The sequence below is a fragment of the Phlebotomus papatasi genome, chromosome 2 (assembly GCF_024763615.1).
Source record: "Phlebotomus papatasi isolate M1 chromosome 2, Ppap_2.1, whole genome shotgun sequence".
Taxonomy (NCBI): domain Eukaryota; kingdom Metazoa; phylum Arthropoda; class Insecta; order Diptera; family Psychodidae; genus Phlebotomus; species Phlebotomus papatasi.
The window spans coordinates 26,046,824-26,066,746 of NC_077223.1; the positions used below are offsets into that span (position 1 = coordinate 26,046,824).

At 35.4% G+C, this 19,923-nt stretch overlaps 2 protein-coding genes across 4 annotated transcripts in view; one reads left to right on the top strand and one right to left on the bottom strand.

Moving 5' to 3' along the window:
- Nucleotides 1-19,923, top strand: part of LOC129803199 (RNA-binding protein fusilli) — a 110,922-nt gene that overhangs the window by 6,735 nt on the left and 84,264 nt on the right. For 2 of the 3 annotated variants that reach the window (XM_055849612.1, XM_055849610.1), the window contains exon 2: nucleotides 8,248-8,900. In XM_055849612.1, coding sequence (XP_055705587.1) covers nucleotides 8,772-8,900 — 129 coding nt within the window. In that variant the 5' untranslated portion in view covers nucleotides 8,248-8,771. Of the gene's footprint in view, nucleotides 1-8,237; nucleotides 8,901-19,923 lie in introns of all 3 variants that reach the window. The other variant, XM_055849611.1, reaches the window with a different exon arrangement.
- LOC129800295 (uncharacterized protein K02A2.6-like) lies at nucleotides 1,104-5,411 on the bottom strand. The gene has a single exon (XM_055844575.1). The coding sequence runs from the start codon at nucleotides 5,409-5,411 to the stop codon at nucleotides 1,104-1,106; it is 4,308 nt and encodes a 1,435-aa protein (XP_055700550.1).

Sequence of the window (19,923 nt, forward strand, 5' to 3'; positions counted from 1 at the left end):
TGAGAAAGAGTAAGATAGACTTATGCAAAACATTTGAGAAAAAAGGATCTGAATTTTGATTTCATGAAATTTTCCCGATCTAAAAAGTGTGCCGGAGACTTTGCTGACTAAACTTAGCTTCCTGCTGACGGAATTTGATTTTTATGTTTCCGATACACCTTTTAGGTCAGGAAAATGTCATAAAGTCGAAATTTACTTCCTTTTTTTCTTGGAAGTTTTGCATATGTCTATCTTACTCTTTCACACTTTTTTTTTCACATCACATCAAATAAAATTTAGTTCAGTCGAATTTTGAGTCAGAATGAGTAAAATAGGTTTATGAAAATCTTTTTAGAAAGAAAGTCACGCGAATTTTGATTACATTAAATTTTCCTAATTTAAAAGGTGTGCCGGAGCCATTATACCATTTTTTTATTAAAAAATCTTTATATACAGAAAGTCAATTATTTCTTTTAAAATTGTTTAAATCATTTATTATATTTTATAAAGAATTCCTCTTTCAAATTTGATGCTTTATGTCTTCGGCTCTGATTTTAAAACAGGAATACTTCTTGAAATCAATATTAACATCCTTTTCTTTCTCGAACGTTTTGCTATTTCTATCCCATTTTTTGTGCTCTTCTTTTTCTTTTAAACATCAGAACAATATCAATTTTGTTCAATTCAATTTGAGTGCAAAAGTGTGCGATAGGCTTGCAAAACCTATGAAAAAGAAAGGGATCTGAATTTTGATTTCATCGATTTCATGAACTTTTTCCCGAATAAAAAATTTCAAGAAATTTATAATCCCTATTTCATTTTTCCGCTCTCTTTTTTTTCTTGTGAAAATCACAGGCAAATAAATTTAGATTTTGTTGTGGTGTGGCCTACCTGCAACAATCAATAGTTAATCCCTGAATCGTCGCCGAAACGGAGTTCGAGTATAGATGATAGGGATGCCAATTGAGGAGTGGTTTCGCAATAAAATACACGATGTTAGAGCTAATTCACAAGATATATTTTTCAATAAATTCTGGAGCACATAAATGGCGTACTAAGTTCAAGACAATCGTATAGCAAGTGACGCTTTAAGAGCGCGGAAGGGTCATGTGACCGTGATGGCGTCAGGCATGGCTTACGCCATCTGTCGTTGGGTCGATACCCAACACCTCCCCCCTTGAAGAAGCTGGAGCCTGCGGGATCCTGCGTGGAAGCCGGGAACGAAGTCGTGGAGGAGATGAGCGTGTCGGAAGCCTAGGGTTCCGATATGGCTGACGACTTCGCCGCATGGGAACATTGGAAGATTCCTGAGATGTCCCGTCAGCAGAGGAGTCTGCTGATTGATTTCCATCGTCGTAGTCGAAAGGGATGGAGACTTGTTGACCTTCAACCAGAGAGGGATCATCAGGTGATTCGTTTGTGTCTGGGTAGCGTTTACGGAGTTGATTAACATGGCTGCGAATCAGTCTGGAACATCCTCTCGGCAAAAGGATCGAGACGTTGTACATAACGTTCCCGCGTTTCTCGATGATCATACCGGGTGCCCAAAATGAGTGATTGCCACGGAAGCATTTTGCCAATACCTCCTCCCCTCGAACGAATGAACGACTTTTGGTCCCATGTTTCTTGTTGTATTGATTTTCCATGGCCGTGTTTCTCTCAATTGGATCATTCTCCATAGGTTGAGTCAGAGAAAGTGTCGTTCGAAGTGGTCGTGACATCATGAGTTCTGCTGGAGAACTGCCGTTGAACGTATTTGGGTTGGGTGTACAGCGGTAGGACATCAAGAATTTTGTGAGGGCTGTCTGTGTGTTGCCAATGCCAGACAGCTTGGAGAGAGAACGCTTCAAGGTGTCCACGAAACGTTCTGCCAGGCCATTGCTTTGTGGATGAAATGGCGCTGTCGTGATGTGGGTGATACCTCGCTCGCGGCAGAATTCAGCGAATTCAGCACTGGTGAATTGGGTACCATTGTCTGTTACGATGGTCTCCATGAAACCAAAACGTGAGCAGGCATCCGAGAGTTTGCTGATGGTCGCCAATGATGTAGTGGTAGTTGTCATGTATACTTCCGGCCATTTTGTGTAAGCATCTACTAAGACAAGGAACCACTGTCCATCAATTGGTCCAGCGTAGTCGGCGTGTACTCTCTGCCATGGCCTTGATGTGAGAGGCCATGAGGATAGGTCGCATTTTGTCGGATTTTTGGCAGCAGCAGCACAGGAAGAACAAGATTTGACCAAGTTCTCAATATCAGAATCCATATGTGGCCAGAAAACGTACGAGCGGGCAAGACTCTTCATACGATTTATTCCTGGATGAGCGTCATGTAGCTGCTTGAGAATTGCGTTTCTGAAAATTGGTGGTATGACAATGCGATCTCTGTAGACTATACATGAATGTATGAGTGTTAGAGAGTCTCTGATTTTGTAGTAGTTTGACACTTCCGGTGAGAAATCAGCTGTAGAGCGAGGCCATCCATGTCGGATGTAGTTGGAGACTTCTTGTAGAGTCGGAGAAGAAAGAGTGGCAGTCTCAATCTTCTTGAAGGTCACCGGTAAGCGTTTGTTCACGTCACTGATGAGAATGTTGTCCACGATCTCGTCATCTCGGACTTGGGCAATGATGAAGTCCTCGTTGCTTGACTTTTGTTGCTCAATCAAACGACTAAGAACATCAGCTCCACCAAACTCATTTGTTGGGACATATTCAATGTTAAAATCATATGCCAACAGAATGAGAGCCCAGCGTTGAAGCCGGTTGGCGGTGTGGATGGGCACTCCCTTCTTCGAGCCAAAAATTGATAGTAGGGGCTTGTGGTCCGTCTGAAGAGTAAATTTTCTCCCATAGATGTAGGTGTGAAACTTCTGAACAGCATAAACCAGTCCAAGACCCTCCTTGTCAATTTGTGAATAGTATTTCTCGGCCTTGGTAAGAGTGCGAGAAGCATGATAAAATGCCTTGAGCTGCCCATTTTCCATGGTATGGTATGCTACGCAACCAATACCCGTCTCACTGGCGTCTGCAGCGATTGTGATAGGAAGGGAAGGATTGTAATGTGTGAGAAGGAGATTTGAGGATAGGATTTCTTTGACCTTGATGAAAGCCTTTTGACACTGTGGCGTCCAATTCCAATCTCCAACGTCCTTCTGCAGCATTTTGTCCAGTGGAGCCCGGATGGTGCTGAGAGACTTCACGAACCGTGAATAAAACGTGACGGCCCCGAGGAAAGATCTGAGTTGTGCAATATTTGACGGAGCCGGCATACTGATAATTGCATCAATCTTTGCTGGATCCGGGCGCTGTCCTTTGGCATCGAGAATGAAGCCAAGGAAGCGTACTTCCTTTTGAAAAAAATTGCATTTTTCCAATTTGACACGGAAGTCGTACTCACTGAGTCGTCGAAACACTTGCAAGAGTGTCTGATGATGCTCCTCTTTGGTCTTTGATGCGATGAGAACGTCATCAAAATAGGCATGAACCCCATTGATGCCAGCCAGCATGGTATCAATGAGCTGTTGGAAAATTCCAGGTGCCGATTTTACCCCAGGACAGAGGCGATTGAATGTGAAGAGACCTCTGTGGGTGTTAATCGTGAGGAGTTTCTTCGATTCTTCATCCATTTCGATCTGCAGATATGCATCTGAGAGATCTATTTGGCTGAATACTGAGCAAGTTGACAGTGTTGCGAAGATTTGGTCAGGGGTAGGGATAGGATAGTGATGGGATTCGAGATTATTGTTGAGCCCGGTGGAATAATCAGCACAGATTCGGATGGAACCATTGGGTTTACGGGCTACAACGATAGGAGCTGCATACTCACTGTGATCCACAGGAGAAATGATGTCCAGATTCTGCAATCTCTGAAGTTCCTCATCCACCAAATCCGTGACATGGTATGGTACAGGGCGTTTGGGTCTGAACACTGGAACTGTTGAAGGCTTCAGCTGAAGATGCGCCTGTCCCTTGGTGCATTTTCCCATTGTAGATGAGAAAACAGATGGGAAAGTTGTTTTGAGTGATGTGACAATGTCTTTTTCGGAAACTGAGTTTACACTGCAAAGTGAAGAAATGGTTTTTCCCCAGAGGTTGAATAAATTGATCCATTCAACACCAAAAAGGTTAATGTTGACATCAGTGACAAGACATCTGGCCCTTTGAATGTCCCCTTTGAAGTCAACCGTGCAGAAAAACTCGCCATTCATAGGAATGTGATTTCCCTGGGCATCAGAAGCTGTAGAGGGAGTCTCTGACAGAACTGGTGATCCAAGATGTCTCCAGACATCCTTGGAGATAATTGTCACATCTGATCCTGTGTCGAAAAGCAACTTCACAGATTTCCCATTCATTACCACGTCAATGTATCTTTTTGCCTGACTGTTTGTAACAGTGTGGTGAACACTGACAGGATTGACATTCGATTTCGAAGAGTGTATTTGTTTTTGTTTTGATTGGGACTTGGAACTCGAGGAGTTCTTTTGGGAATTGTTCTGGGAACAATACCCTTCCTTGTGGCCCACCCTGGAGCAATCCTTACAGGTGTGCTTTGAGTAATTACACTGTTTGACAAAGTGCAATCCACCACAGAACCAACAAGGAGATTTTGGTACCTGAGAAGGCTGTGTTTGTGAGTTACGCCCGGATTGTTGAGACTTTGAGTTTGAAGAATTCCCCTTTTTAGGTTTTCCCTGACGCTGAACAAAATGAACACCCTGCATAGTGTCTTTGAGCTCAAGATCAGCACTCTCAGTCTTCAAGTTGGTGAGACGTGTTGCTTCACTGGCCATAAAGGACAATGTGAGTGTCTCAGGCTTCTCCACTTCCAGTTTATGAAGAAGTCGCGTTCGCACATCAGAATCATTCTTGCTTTTGAGGCTTAGTATAAAAACAAGACACTTGAAGTGCTCTGGCGTAAGCTCTCCCAGCTTAAACTCTTCACAAATCTTGTTGATGACAGTCGAATGTGTCTGAAAGTCATCCGTCTCTTTCTTCTGTATTTGGAGGCATCTCCAGCGGGTGTGAAAAAGTGATTCCCGGCGGCCAAAAAGGTCTTTTAGCCGTGCAACTGTCTCGTCAAACGTGAAATCTCGTGGAGCTTTTGGAAGAAGAGAATTCACATAACCCTCATGCCCTTGAGGGTTGAGCTTCCTGAGGAGAAGACGAACTCGGGCAGAGTCGTCGAGGGATTTTGCATCTTCACGGAAAATGTCCTCATGAAGTGAAAACCATGCGTCGAAGGTGACGCCGTTGTCCGGATCGTAGACGAACGTCTGAATCGAAGGCGCAAGAGCCTCAATGGTGAGTTCTGGACGATCTGGTTGGTTGGATCTTGCCTCAAGTTGAGCAAGCCGTTTTTGTTGGTCCTCCAGGAGCTTCTGAGTTGCGCTGAGGATGCTCAGAAGAGAGATATTGTCTTCTTTTTGAGTAGCCATTGTCACATGTGCCCGTTTGTGAGGTTAGGGTGAAACTATTGGATAAGTTTCCCGGAATGCGTATTTCTCTAGATGCGGCTTCTGGAAATTCAGTTGTTGGAGCTTTTCCTCACTTCCCGTCAAGTTGTTGTGGGGCTTTTCCTCACCTCTCGTCGCCAGTTGTTGTGGTGTGGCCTACCTGCAACAATCAATAGTTAATCCCTGAATCGTCGCCAGTTGTTGTGGTGTGGCCTACCTGCAACAATCAATAGTTAATCCCTGAATCGTCGCCGAAACGGAGTTCGAGTATAGATGATAGGGATGCCAATTGAGGAGTGGTTTCGCAATAAAATACACGATGTTAGAGCTAATTCACAAGATATATTTTTCAATAAATTCTGGAGCACATAAATGGCGTACTAAGTTCAAGACAATCGTATAGCAAGTGACGCTTTAAGAGCGCGGAAGGGTCATGTGACCGTGATGGCGTCAGGCATGGCTTACGCCATCTGTCGTTGGGTCGATACCCAACAGATTTAGAGGTGAAAGAGTGGGATAGATATAATTCAAAATGTTTAAGAGAGAAAAAGATGTGAATTTTGATATCATAAAATTATTGCTGACCTAAAACGTATGCCAAAAACGTTAATTTTGTTTGAGGATTTATTAACTTCTCCTTTCAGTGAACACAGAAAGAAGCATTTCGTAAATGATTGTGCCCATGCTTCGTACGATCCAATGCTTTTTAATGACTAAATCTTTCCTATGTTTCTGAATAAATGTGACTTCGCAATAAGGGCGATGAGTCACATTTATTGAAAAACATAGGGAAAATTGAGTCATTACGAATCTTGGGATTGTACGAAGCATGAGCACTTTCTTCTAACTCACTAAAAAGTTCGTAACAGTTTGTACTTTTTCACAAACATTTTTCGTAACATTACTTTGGCGAACATTTTTGTGCTTTTACAAACGTTCGTAAATTTTTGTTTGTCTAGCACAGATTTACGAACAAATGACAAAATTTTACGAACAATTTTTCGTGTTTACAAACATTTACGAACAAATATTTGTAAAAGAAGTACAGTAGACTCTCTCAATCGGGCATTTTCGTCAAAATATCATCCGCTTTATCGATAGATTTGGGAGTCAAAGCCTTTATAAATTCCACAAAAAGCGCTCAATTATAAAGAATCACGATAAAATAAGAAGAACTACAGTAAATTTGAGCAAATTAGCTTCATAATTAAACGTGAAAATTGTCAACAACATTTTTCGCCCGATTGAAAAAGAGCCGATTGAGTGAGAGTCTACTGTAATGACTAACGCACAGTAACTTTTGTTTGTAAACATATTTTCAAAATTTCCCATGAGAATGAGCGAGATGACTAGATCTAGATCTCACTTACTCTCACTAAAATGTCAAAAACATGTTTACAAAACAAAAGTTATTGTGCGTTGGGCATAATACTCGTCAAGTGATTACCCGTCAAATCATTATTCTACCTGCTGATTTTACTCTGAGGTTTTTTGAATTTTAACGGTATATTCCAGTGTATTCAGAGAAAATCTGTAGATTTTCTGCTGAATTTTTGCTAGAAAATCTGTAGATTTTCGGCAGAATTTCTGCAGAAAATCTACAGATTTTTGGTAGAATTTCTGCCGAGAAAATCGGCATAGTGTCCATTACTTCACAAAAATATTGTTGATTTATGTAGAAACTGTAGGAGTTATAAAGAAAATGGTATGCTCTGCTTAACAAGCATTACCGATTAAACATTTTAAATAAGTAAAAAGATGCGAGCAAAAATACTAATTTTTTAAAAATCGCCCATGGAATGATACAAAAACACGAAATTTAGGTCGATACTCTGCTTAAAGTTTTCACTTCACTTTTCTCTACTTGTAACACGGCGTCGCAGAATTCTTTATTTTATATAAACACCGTGATATCACAAAAAATAACTCTATTGAATTTTGCAAACTTCAGTGAAAAATTTTTCCATCTCTTCTGACACATCTTGTCTGGAAAGTCTGGAATGTAGAAAAAAATCTACAGAAAATCGGCAGAATATCTACAGAAATTCGTCAGAGATTCGTCAGAAAATCTGCCGAAATATTCTGACGAATTTTGTTCCAAGCCCAAATAAAATTCGTAAGAATATCTACAGAATTATCTGCAGATATTCTGTAGAGGTGTAGATTTTCTCTACAGAAATCTTAAAGATATCTGCAGATATTATTTGACGGGCATGTTATGCCTAAAGGCGTCTACACATTGGGAGCAATTTTCGTCAAAAATTGCGTTTTTGACAGAAATTTGATGTTTCCCCCTACAACGCTGCAGGGAATTTCCTTCAAAAAAGCAATTTTTGACAGAAATTACTCCCAATGTGTAGAGGCCATAACGCACAATAACTTTTGTTGTGTAAACATGTTTTTGACATTACAATGTGATTGAGTGAGATCTAGATCTAGTCATCTCGCTCACTCTTATAGAAATTTTTGAAAACATGTTTACAAATAAAATTTACTGTGCGCTGGTCATTACAAACAATGTTTGTGAACAAAGTACAAACTTTTACGGACTTTTTAGTGGGTTTAACAATTTACGAGTTATTTCGTAAGTCCCCAAGTGAGGATTTACAAACTTTTACAAACAATTCACGATTTATTTTTTTCTGTGTAATGAAAGATTTCTATGAACTTTTATTCATTTGTAATGAATTGCAAAGTATAAAAGAACAGACAAAATTTTCTCAATTAAATCTTTGAGATTGAAAAAGTAATTTAAGAAAAAAAATGAACATTATGCGTTAAACTGTAAAATTTTTGCTGATGATGAAGACGCACACAGGTTTGTGATCGAGAGAGAGAGAGAGACTTGGGTGAAAATACGCAGGGAATTTCTCTCGGAAGAGTGTGATTGGCATTTCCCCAGCACTGACCATCGAGAGTGAAGAAGCTGAGGGGGAGGTAAAAGAAGGGAAGAGGTACCGCAGAAGTCCACCTTTTATACTCTTGCCCGTTGAGCGTTACGTAACGCAGAGTCTTCGCGGCTCACGCAGACAGAGTTAGAGGGGAAGGTGAAAAAAAGCACCGAAGAAAATCAACAAATCATCAATGGCAACAACAGAATACTCAATAACCAGTTCTTCTGGATTTTGACCACATCAACACGAATGGGAGGCTCAGGAGGTGCCAGATACCGCACAGCAATAACTCCCGGGAAATCCTCTCCACCTCAGACTGATAGTGCGTAAGCTTTGGTGAACACAAGTGACAGATAGCAAAAAAAAAAGAAAAAAAAGGATTATAGAGTAGGTAAAAAAAAAGTGAAGAAGAGAGGTACAAGTGCAAAGTGTGACACCTGTTTGGAAAATGCTGATGCCGGGCCACGTTGTTTCCCTGTATGTGGCCACATGTGGACTGGGTGGTCCTGGACTGGGATCCGACGAGAAGGAGATCGTCCTGCTCGTCTATGTGATCATCGATGCCAGTACATCTAATGTAAGTGTTATGCAAAATCTCTTTTTTTTCCCTCTCAAACAACTTTGACTCTGGGTGAAAGTGTCGCATAGGAAGTTGAAGAAATCCCTCAGAGAGTTGCAATAAATACTTCAACCAAAAGTGTCATAAATCAAAATGTTGAAGCACTTCAGCTTAAATGCCTTTGAGAAGGAAGGTGTACTGTATGGGATGGTATAGTGCAGAAAAGTGCAAGAATATTGCTTAATCATCATAAAAATACATAATATATAAAAATAATTTTTGCGGCATCTTTTTTTTTGTTTGAATTTTTCAATAAGGTATTTAATGAGTAAACATTTTTAATTATTGGAATTTCCAATTTTGTTAAGAAAGTTTTTAAATCAATATTCATTTAATTATCAAGATTTCCGCGAAGAGAACATATTAATGGGAAAAATATTAAAGTTTCCCAGGCTTATATCCTTATTCTTCTAATTAACATAGAATTATATTTAAAATTCATGATTGAAAGCAAATTTATCAACACTTAGTAATAATTATTATAGGGGGACGTGGGGCAAAATATGTGAAGATCTGAGGAATTTATAATACCAACATTCTTACAGTATTTTAATCGCTTTACATATTTGCGGAAAACCCTTTTACAGTAGACTCTCGCTCAATCGGCTCTTTTTCAATCGTCAATTTTCGTTTTATTATGAAGCTAATTTGGTCAAATTCGCTGTAGTTCTTCCTATTTTATCGTGATTCTTTATAATTGAGCGCTTTTTGTGGAATTTACAAAGGCTTTGACACCCAAATCTATCGATAAAGATGACATTTCGCCCCAAATGCCCATTTGAGAGAGGGACTACTGTACACTATCTCGAAGGGAAATGTGCTTTTTGACATTTGAATCTTAATGGCGCTGCCACATCTTTTAGATCAAGAAAATTTCATGAAATCGAAATTTACATCCTTTTCTATCTCAAATTGTTTGTATAAGTCTATCCTACTCTTTCATACTCTTCTTCTTCTTTTAAATGTCACACCAAATTTAATTTAGTACACTCCGATTTTGTTATTTTCTTATTGGGGGCCACCGCGAAGACCGGAAGTCGATATCTATTACCGTTCAAGTTACAGAGCGGTGACAAGTTAGACAAAAACGGATTATAACTGCTCTCTCTTTGAGTTTGAGTAGTAAAAAATAAGCTGGGGTCAGTAAAGTCTCAAGCAAAGAGTTAAGACTACAGTAGATTCTCGCTAATTTGGTTCTTTTCAGATCGGTCTACTTTTTAATTCGGGCAGCCGTTAAATTTGAAAAAAGTTTGTTGACATTTTTCAAATTTGATTATGATTATCAAATGACGCAAATATGCTCAAATTTGCCATCGTTTGATTTAGTTCTGTCTGATGTGTTCTTGCATTATTGAGAGGTTTTCATGAAATTTACCATAAATATGAGTATGTAAACTCAATATGTGTATGCAGATGAATAAAAAAATCGTTGCATTTCAAAAAAATTGTCGTCCGAATTTCTCTAATTCTCTCTAAAAGCCCGAATTTGAAAGAGTCTACTGTATCTTTACTGCCTCTATAAAGATCTCGAAGTCATTTACAAATAAGTAATATAAGAAAATAAGTAATTTAAGAAATATTCTATCAATTTCTTAACAGCTTGTATTTGAAATTTAGTAGAACAAAAAAATGATGCAAATTAAAAAAAAGAACATATTCTGGAAAGTCGGACAAAAACAGTTGGAAAGTCGATCATAAAGCGAACATAGTCAAGTTGTTCGACTTATATTCTAAGTGGTCGAAATTATGCTGCAAATTCAAGTAAAGTACTTTGATGTTTTCTTAGAAACTTCCATAATAATCAGACAAAAAACAATAGGGGAAAAGCTCATAATTTTGGACAGTTTCTAAATTTGGACACTTTGAGGGTTAAAATTGGACACTAAAAATAAAGCGATTAAAATCATTAAAATTATGGATTTTTATTCCAATATTTGATGAATAATGAATTCTATCTTAATATTTGTTCTTTTTGGGAGATTTTAAAACTAATTAAGTTAAATTTTGAATATGATTTGAGTTAAAATTGCTTTATTGAAAATTCAGTGTGAGCAATTGCTTACGACAAATATGACAGAATTCGTGTCTACTTCAGTCTTGTTTAGTTGTGGTGAAGTACTAACAAGTTTTCCTCCCTTTTTTGAGCGATATTATTAAATATTCATTGAATATTGTGTTGATTCACATTAATGATGATTTGTACATTTGACCTGAAGTAAGATTTGCTTGTGAATTACATTTTTCGTGTGAAAAATGGGAAATTTTCTAAGAGAGTCACCAGTGAGGCGATAGTCCTTATTTGGGACAGGTGTTTTTCTCTCGAAATGTCGTGAAGTTTTAGCCTTTGTGATGACTAGGTTGTATAAATGCCCGGAGAAACAAAGGAGAATCATCTCTGCGAACGAGATGTAGTGAGAAAATTGGATTACCGAAGTCAACTCACTTTAATGAATGATACAGTAAATTTCTGGGGTTCCTGTGATATTCTACGGTTCCCTTTACATAAACAGGAAGAACACTTGGTTAGGTTTTTGAAATGGAGAACAATGGGTATCCTTTTGAGGCGAATTATCTGTCCAAATATACAACCAAGTTATCCAAAATAAGAGTCAAATTTACCTCTACATATCAATTCATTTTTAAACGTATTAAAACTAATTTTAGTAAAAATAAGACGATAAATAGCTTGCCAAGTTTCTAAACAATCCTTTTGATAAGAGAGTAACAAAAAAATCAATTAGTATTGAAAATATCGCACTTCAATCTTAGAACATCGATGCTTATAAGCAGACTGTCCAAAATTATGAGCTTTTATCCTACTTTTTCCAAATGTTTCTTACAAAGACACTCTTTGATTTTATTAAATAACGGCTTTTACTTTTTAGCCAATATTTACAAAATCAGGATTAATAACCTTTGAATAGAAAAATTAATAATTAATTGATTTTTTATCGAGTTTGAAGGAAGGTGTCCGATTTTCAGTGCTGTCCGAAATTAAACACTTTATCCTATTGTTCTTTTGTTTATTTTTGTACAATGGCAGTGGGATTTGAGCTTGGACTTTAACTTGTTTTATTGTTCAACTCTGCTACAATAATCACGTTATTTCCATTACGCACGCTAAACGTAGTGATTACAGTGTAGCTTATTATAACTTCGTAAATTTTGCAGAAGTTTTTGGATAGGAGGGAATGGCGTAGTTAACATAGCATAAATTTAGCAACCCTTTGAATTTTAATTGATTGTCACAAAAAAAATTGTCATGCCTGCGTGAAACTGCCCCACAGTTCTCTAGGAAAATCTGTCTTAGTGTAAAGTTCAATCTTTAAGGTCAGATTTTGCTGAAAAACAAAGTAAAAATCATAAAATAAACAATACTGATTCAAAGTTGCCAAATGATAGTTTCAGACGAACATGGGGTAGACTTAGACACATATCAATACCAGCTATTTTATGGTTTAAAATTCAAAATTAGGATAGATTAATTTCCTCTTTATGTGATTAGGAAATTTCAAGTTTTTTTTTTGGCCAATTTGTAAGAAGAGGATTGGATCGACGTGATTTAATATGCGGTCATTTGGACGTTAGTGTATTTTTCTTCTGAAAATTTCTATGATGTGTACAACAATTTTCCATTCCTATGAACTGTTAGTTTAAGTTAAGATTATAAAGTAGGAATGAAAAATCTCAGTTTTTTTAATTACAATGTATTCGATTCATGATTAATCATTATATCAAACTCTAAAAATGAATAAAACATCTTGCCTTCATGCCCATTTTTTTTTACCATTAAAGCAAAAGAATTGCTTGACTCACTTTGTGACGTTACTTGGCAGTAAAGTTCAAAGTCTCAAAAGTATTCAAAATGCGTACATAAGAATTTTATTTTTTTAAATTCAGAAAATAAATTTGAATTATTTCTTTAAATCTAAAGCCTGAGAGTATTCAGTGGAATTATTGTATATACCTCTTCAAAATTTTGAGTCTTGTGATACACCATGTATAGGGAATTTGCATGTCATTTAGACTTCCTGATAGGACAGTATTCTCTAAGAGGGTATGTAGAAGAGTTATTTTTCCTTGTATTCAATTTTATAATGGATTCTTTTTGTCATTTATTAAAAGTAGGTTCAAAGGTCATATATTTGACTTGCAAAAGTGTAGAGTTCCTCACTTTCCATTGTTAGTTACCTCTTTTTTTTCTCTCTCTTGATGCCTTTCAGAACTTCAAAAGAAGTCAAGACATTGTATTGAACACTTGGTAATACTATATACTCCTTTTTTAAGTAAATGCCGGGCAATAGAAATATTCAACACCTTGACTAAAAATAGAGAAAACACTCCATTGTCGCATATAGAGATTTGTCATCAGTTTTTGTAACATTTGTCAATTCTTAGCCTTTTGAGTTTATTTCCCGAATAAGAAGAATTTTTTTTCTCGCAGAAAATAAATGGTGCTATGATCCATTTATGAGAATTCTTAAGATGAGACTTTTGTTTTGGTTTTGTGAGAAGTGAAAAAAAATTAATAAAAAGTGGGCGTCACGTTTCATTTCATTCTTTGGCAATTTGTCCGACATCAGCAATAATGTTGGGTGAATAGGAATTGGTCTCTTGCAAGCGTGATATCGTATAAATAGAACAAAATGCTGGGTTTTCGGGGGATGCCACACTCACAATTGGCTGAATGAGTGCAAGGGAATCTCCTCCTTCATCACATGTGAGCGCAAGCGTTGGCCGTCTTGTTAAACAGTTTGTTAATAGCTCAGATATACAGTCAGCATGTTTTAAATTGAGACACATTCCGCGTTTGGTTCATTAATAAATCTGTGATACTAAGTGGACTTTAGCAGTTAAATGTTGAAACGAAGTAGAGGAGCGCTAGGCAATTTAAGCAGGCAGAACTTTTCCATATTCCTTTAACAAATCTAACCTAGTGGCAATATATTTTAATACCTAGTCTTAAGTCAAATATTTCCTGAAAAAATAGATTACATTCATTACAGGAACACAGGAAAAATATAAAATGTTCGAAGCCAGAGTATGTGCGAAGCTTGATAGCCATCCTATGCTAAAATTAGCTGGTATTACCTAGCTTAAAAACAAGTCATAAACGTTTGGCAAAAGAGTCTTAAAAAATATTTCAGCTGTCTGAAATTACCTCATGCTCTTCAATAAGGATAATCCGATGATAAACCCCATTTTCTAACTTTGAATTGAAGGTATAGGGTGGAATCTCCACTTCTCGCCAAAGCCCCACTTTTCGCCACTAATATCGAAATCGCATTTTTCCATTATTTGTGAAAGAAATTAGCTGTAAAATTATTTGTATCTTTACTGCTGCTGGTTATAGAGTCGAAAACCACTTTTTTTAATTTAAGTGTTTAAGCATTTTTAGAGCAATATTTTAATCAAGTGTATGGAATCCAATATTTTTTACCAAATATTTTTAAGTGTCATGAAACTTTTATCGAACAAAATTTATGTTTACGGATAAATAATTTGACTGTTGAACATTTAATTACAATCAAAGAATACATAAAATTTGTGTTTAGTTAATTAATATTTCATTTTATATTATTTTTATGCAAAAATGAGCCATGGCGGAAAGTGGTAATATTCTGAAGTTGATTTACCACCTGTTGCCATTGTTTTTCAATAGGCGACGCTAAATTCACTTAATAGATTTTCAGTTGTCAAATCTGTTTTGTTTACTTTCTACAATAGTCTAATAATTTGATTTCTTAAATAAAAAATAAGATAAATCATTTAAAGTGAATAATAATAAGGTGATGCCCTCAATGGATCAAGTGCTAGAGCACTCGCTCTATGATTCAAAGTGTCCAGGGTTCGAATCCCCTTTATTATTATTATTATTATTAATTTTTTAAGGCTTTGTTAATATTGAATTGTTTCAATTCAACACATTCAATTAAAATAATTGAAAGTGATCCATTCGTATTGTTCAAACCAAATTTCACTTTGGATGCATTCTGTTAAAATAGAGACATCTAGCTGCCAAAACCATACTTATTTGACGTAAGATTATTATTTGCACTCAATGGGTCAAGTGGTAGAGCACTCGCTCTATGATGCAAGTGTTCCGGGTTCGAATCCCCTTTAGGTCACCAGGAATTTTTCCGGCGTTAAAGGTGTTCGGATTGCATCCAGTGAGCTTCACTGCACTTGATTCCACGGGCATGGGACTGACAACCACATCCCGTACAAGAAAAAATAATAATACATGTCTAGAAATCCCCTTGTGGGAAGGCCTAGTTCGTTCCTGGAATGTTGTGCCAGCATTATTATTATTATTATTATTATTATTATTATTATTATTATTATTATTATTATTATAAGGTGATCATGAGGAAAAAGAAATGCTGAATGTATTCTTTTCATAATATTACCTAAAATAATCGAGTTTGGACTTTTTCAAGTGGGTGGCGAGAAGTGGTTACAAAACTGGCGAAAAGTGTTAAAAAGTGGCGACGAAGTAATTTTTTTCATTGTTATTAAAAATCAGTTTTAAAAGTAGTCCGGGATTAAATTGTAGGACTATTGTTTTGACGAATCTAGAGCCTACACATCTAAGTAACTTTGTCCCAAATTTGAATTATCTTATAACAAGGAGTCAAAATTTATAATAAAGTTAATTTCACTTTTTCCTAAAAGTGGCGATAAGTGGTTACTCGGGGCAATCATCTTCCAGATGGACCCCTAATATAAAAAGTAAGTGGTTACTCCACCATAGAGATAAAGCTACTCATTTTAATACGGTAAAAACAAATTTTAAACCTCTGGCTTCAGAAATTTTTTAAAGATTTAAGTTTAACGCAAAAATACATAGGGAAAAGTGGGGACCTTTGAATTGGAATAGGGGAAAATACTCTTTCCTCGAACGTTCATGCCTTCGATTAGTTTGAATTTTCTTTTATTTTTCCCAAGTGCCTTACACATTTCTATTTCTATTAAATATTGGTTAACTTATTATCAATTATTGATAATTATGTGATGATTATGTCGGAGTCTCTTAGGAAAAATAAAAAAAATGCACATTATTCGAAGGCATGAACGTTCGAAGGGAGAGTACTTTTCCCTATGTATGAGAAGCTATAGTACAATTTTATTTTCTTTTTTGTAATTTTTAATCACTTCAATTGATAAATATTATAAAAGTTAATAACCATGTTCAAATATAAAAAGAAGACAGGAAGTCTATATCCCTTATAGTTTGGATTCTAGGTCGATAAATGCCTAAAAATCCACAGAAAACAATATTTTCTATATATCAATTATCCGTACTTTACTGATTCATTGCTTGGGACCAATGTAGTCGTTTTTAGAATTTCAGTATCTATCAAATAAATATAAATTTGACCAAATAGATTGAGAAATAGGCCCTCCAGTCTAGAGTGGTTGACCTTGAATAATTCAAGTTGAAGAATTTCCGGTCACTGTAAGGACGAAATGTCTGTTTAGGCTACCCTTAAAACCCTTAAAACCATTAAAACATTTTTAAAAATGAAGGAAATTATTAGGATCATTTTTGAGAGAAAAAACCAAAAACATGATTTTTTGGAGGATGGAGGGGGCAATTCCAAAAGAATAGAAACATTTGGAGTTTTTTTTTATTGAACGTCGTCACTGAATTCCGAAAGTTTATATTTCTTACAGTTTAAGCTCCAGAACGGTGACAAATTGGAAAAAAGCGGATTGTTTGATTAATAATTAAATTATCAATAATAATAATTTTTCTATTAAGCTTTCTATTAAAGATTCGTAATAAAAGCTTTATGTCTTGAGTATAAAAACAAGTACAATTGAAAATATGTATAAGAGGTTTTATTCAACAGAAGCTACACTGAGAAAAAAAACGGGGGTGCGATTAACTTGTTTTGCTCATAACTTTAACACTTTTTATGTGTAAAAATATATCAACATTTTTTAATGTTAATTTTACACATGTTTTAAGGGTAAAGTTAACATGAAAAAGGGTAACTTTAACCCCTAATACACCTAAAAAGCATAATATTTACACAGATTTCGGATCAATACTGCAGGATAAAATAAACATTTCCGGAATGTTATTTTAACTTTTTCGGATTTCTCTCAGTGTACCTGTAGATTTGCCAATATAATCTAAAGAGATTTTGCGTGTGGGGGAGAAAAAGTAAATCAATCTTTACACATACAATGCTAAGTCATCGTAATTGCTGGCATAAAGTGCATTTTTGTATAGAGAATAAAATCCACGATAGAAACAATCAGTGATATTTTTCTCCATATCCCAAAGGGGTGGGGGAAATATGCTTCATGAGTTACAGAGTGGGAAAATCATTTTAATATACTCACTTGTTGATTTATTGAAAAAAAACGAGGCTTATATTTTAGAAAAAACTTCAGAAAATAAATTATAAATTTTGATATTTATTCAATGCACGTGCCGATTAGGTTCATAGGAAGAAAACGAATGAAAAGTAAATTAACACAATAGTTAAGGCTACCACAAAAGGTTCAAGAAAGGTAAATTTCTTGATTCAAACCCTGAATGGCCTCTACATCTACACATTTGGAACAATTTTCATCAAAAATCGTTTTTTTTTTAACGAAATCGCCTGCATTACCCCAGAGGGAAGTATTAAAATTCCGTCTTTGTTGAATAATTTTATGTAGGTACTATGATAGTTTGGAGGTATTTGCAAATGACAAGGTTAAGATAATTGTGTAATAATAAAAAAAAGTCTTTTTTCTATGGAATTAAGAATAAAAAGTATAATGTAAGAAATGTCAGTATATTAATGATTGATTTCATTTTAATACCTTTAATTGTTGTATAATACGAAAAATTGGGAAATTATTTTTTTTTAGATCTCAGGGACGATAAATCTTTTCAGGATATTATGCATGTTGAAAACTTTTAATTTATCAAGCAATTAACTACATTTCATGACTTTCACTTATGAGTGTTATTAATATTTTTGGGAATATTAATGAGTCGGTCAAAGTCTATAATATTAAAGTGTGTTATTAGGCTCAGCTATTCTTGTTGAATGTTACAAAATTCATCCCTCAGGCGATGAATTTTACCGGAAAGCACGTGTTTGTTTTAGCAATTTGTCAAAATGAATTTTACTTTTATGGTAATTAAATGATTGCGATATTAGGTGAAATTAATATTAGGACGTTGTCACGTCTTTATATTTATTTCGATTGGGCCCAAACGTTCCCAAAATGTTCATTGCAACTAATTCATCACGAATATGTTGTACAATTTATTAGTATTTTGGGAATAATCAATTTTGTTTAGTAAATTTGTATCTCGACGGTAAAAAATCGAAATGACCAATAAAATATTTTAATCAGTAGAGTACAAGGTACATGACTTAAAGTCAGATTGTTTTAATTCATTTGAATTATCGGAGTTGAGTCATGTTACGTGAATTTTCCATTTATCGTGATATTTCACTGGTTCTTCGCATATTTCTAAGGGAGGCTGGCTTTTAGCATAATGTGATTTAGCTTTAAAAATCAATTGTGGTGCAACTAAATAAAATAATTGTAAGGCTCTGCTTGCTTTGGAAGTACACGAAAATCGTACATTAATGTAGCCTCACCTCCTCCTAGTCCTCTATGCAATTTTCCTTTTATAAATCTATAACTTGAATAATTTAGCAAATTACTTATTAGAATGTTACAGCCTTTTCTTTACCGATATTACCGATACCGATATAATACCGATATTAGAAGAAGTTGGTCCGTTTGCCTTCGGAGTAGGCTGGTTAGTCACGCCAGAACGGCAGTGGATGGAAAAACCTCTTGATTGTTATTTCGTCTCTAAAAGAGAATTCAGTTTCAGAGATCAGTATCCTTTCAAATAAATTTAAGTTTACTGTTTGAATTGATATAAGCAAAACAAAAACATGAGAAGATATTGGTCAGTTAAAGATATTGTATTAATAAAAATCATTTAGAGGGATCGGAACGGGATGTCTTCTAAGGACGAAGTGTAGTCCTAAGAGGCATCTATTGTATGCTGAAGAGGGTACCTAAATATTTGGTTTAATTTAGTTCATATGATATTTTGAAAGGTTCTAAGGTAATTTTTCGAAAATTTTTTAGTTCATGTGTCTAACAAAGTTGATGTACAACAACTTACTTTTCCAACGGATGCCGATTCATTAAGTTTTGTATACTAAAATCGAAGAAATAATTGATAATTTAGCAAAACCAACAACAGATTCTTAATCAGGAGATTTAACTCTTCTAAACGTACCATGAGAGATCCGTGTGCCAAAAAAGTTGCTAATTTGTTGCGTAGATTATACATTGAGAAAAAAAGATTGCGATTTACTTTTTTCCTCGTAACTTTAACATTTTTTAGGTGTAAAAATATATAAACATTTTTTAATGTTAATTTTACACAATTTAAAGTGTAAAATTAACGTGAAAAAGGGTAACTTTAACCCATAATACACCTAAAAAGCATAATATTAACACCGATTTTGGATAAATTATGCAGGGTATAATTAACATTTCCGGAATGTTATTTTAATTTTTTCGGATTTCTCTCAGTGTATAGGGTAACAGTGCCGAATTTCAAGCTGTTTGCAATTTCAGACACTTGTTATGTTTTTATTCATATTTCTATTTTCCTTTAGTTTGTGCATTTTTTAAGGTTGCACAATGTAAAAAATAAACCAAAAGTATAGTATATACGAACGAAATGCTGTAAAAAACTTTGTAAGAATTCTAAAAGGGCAAGAAGCTTCGAGGAATTCTATGTCCGATATTTTGCACAAAACAATATCTTTATTTTTATTAATTTTTAAATGTACTAAAAACAATTTGAGAGAAAACAAAGATGATGAACTACTCTAAGATTTAGTACCATACTTATAAATAGGAAGTAACAAAAAGTTTAGTTTGAATTAAAAATATGAGGCTTCAAACTCAAAATAGGGGAAACTGGGGCACCTTT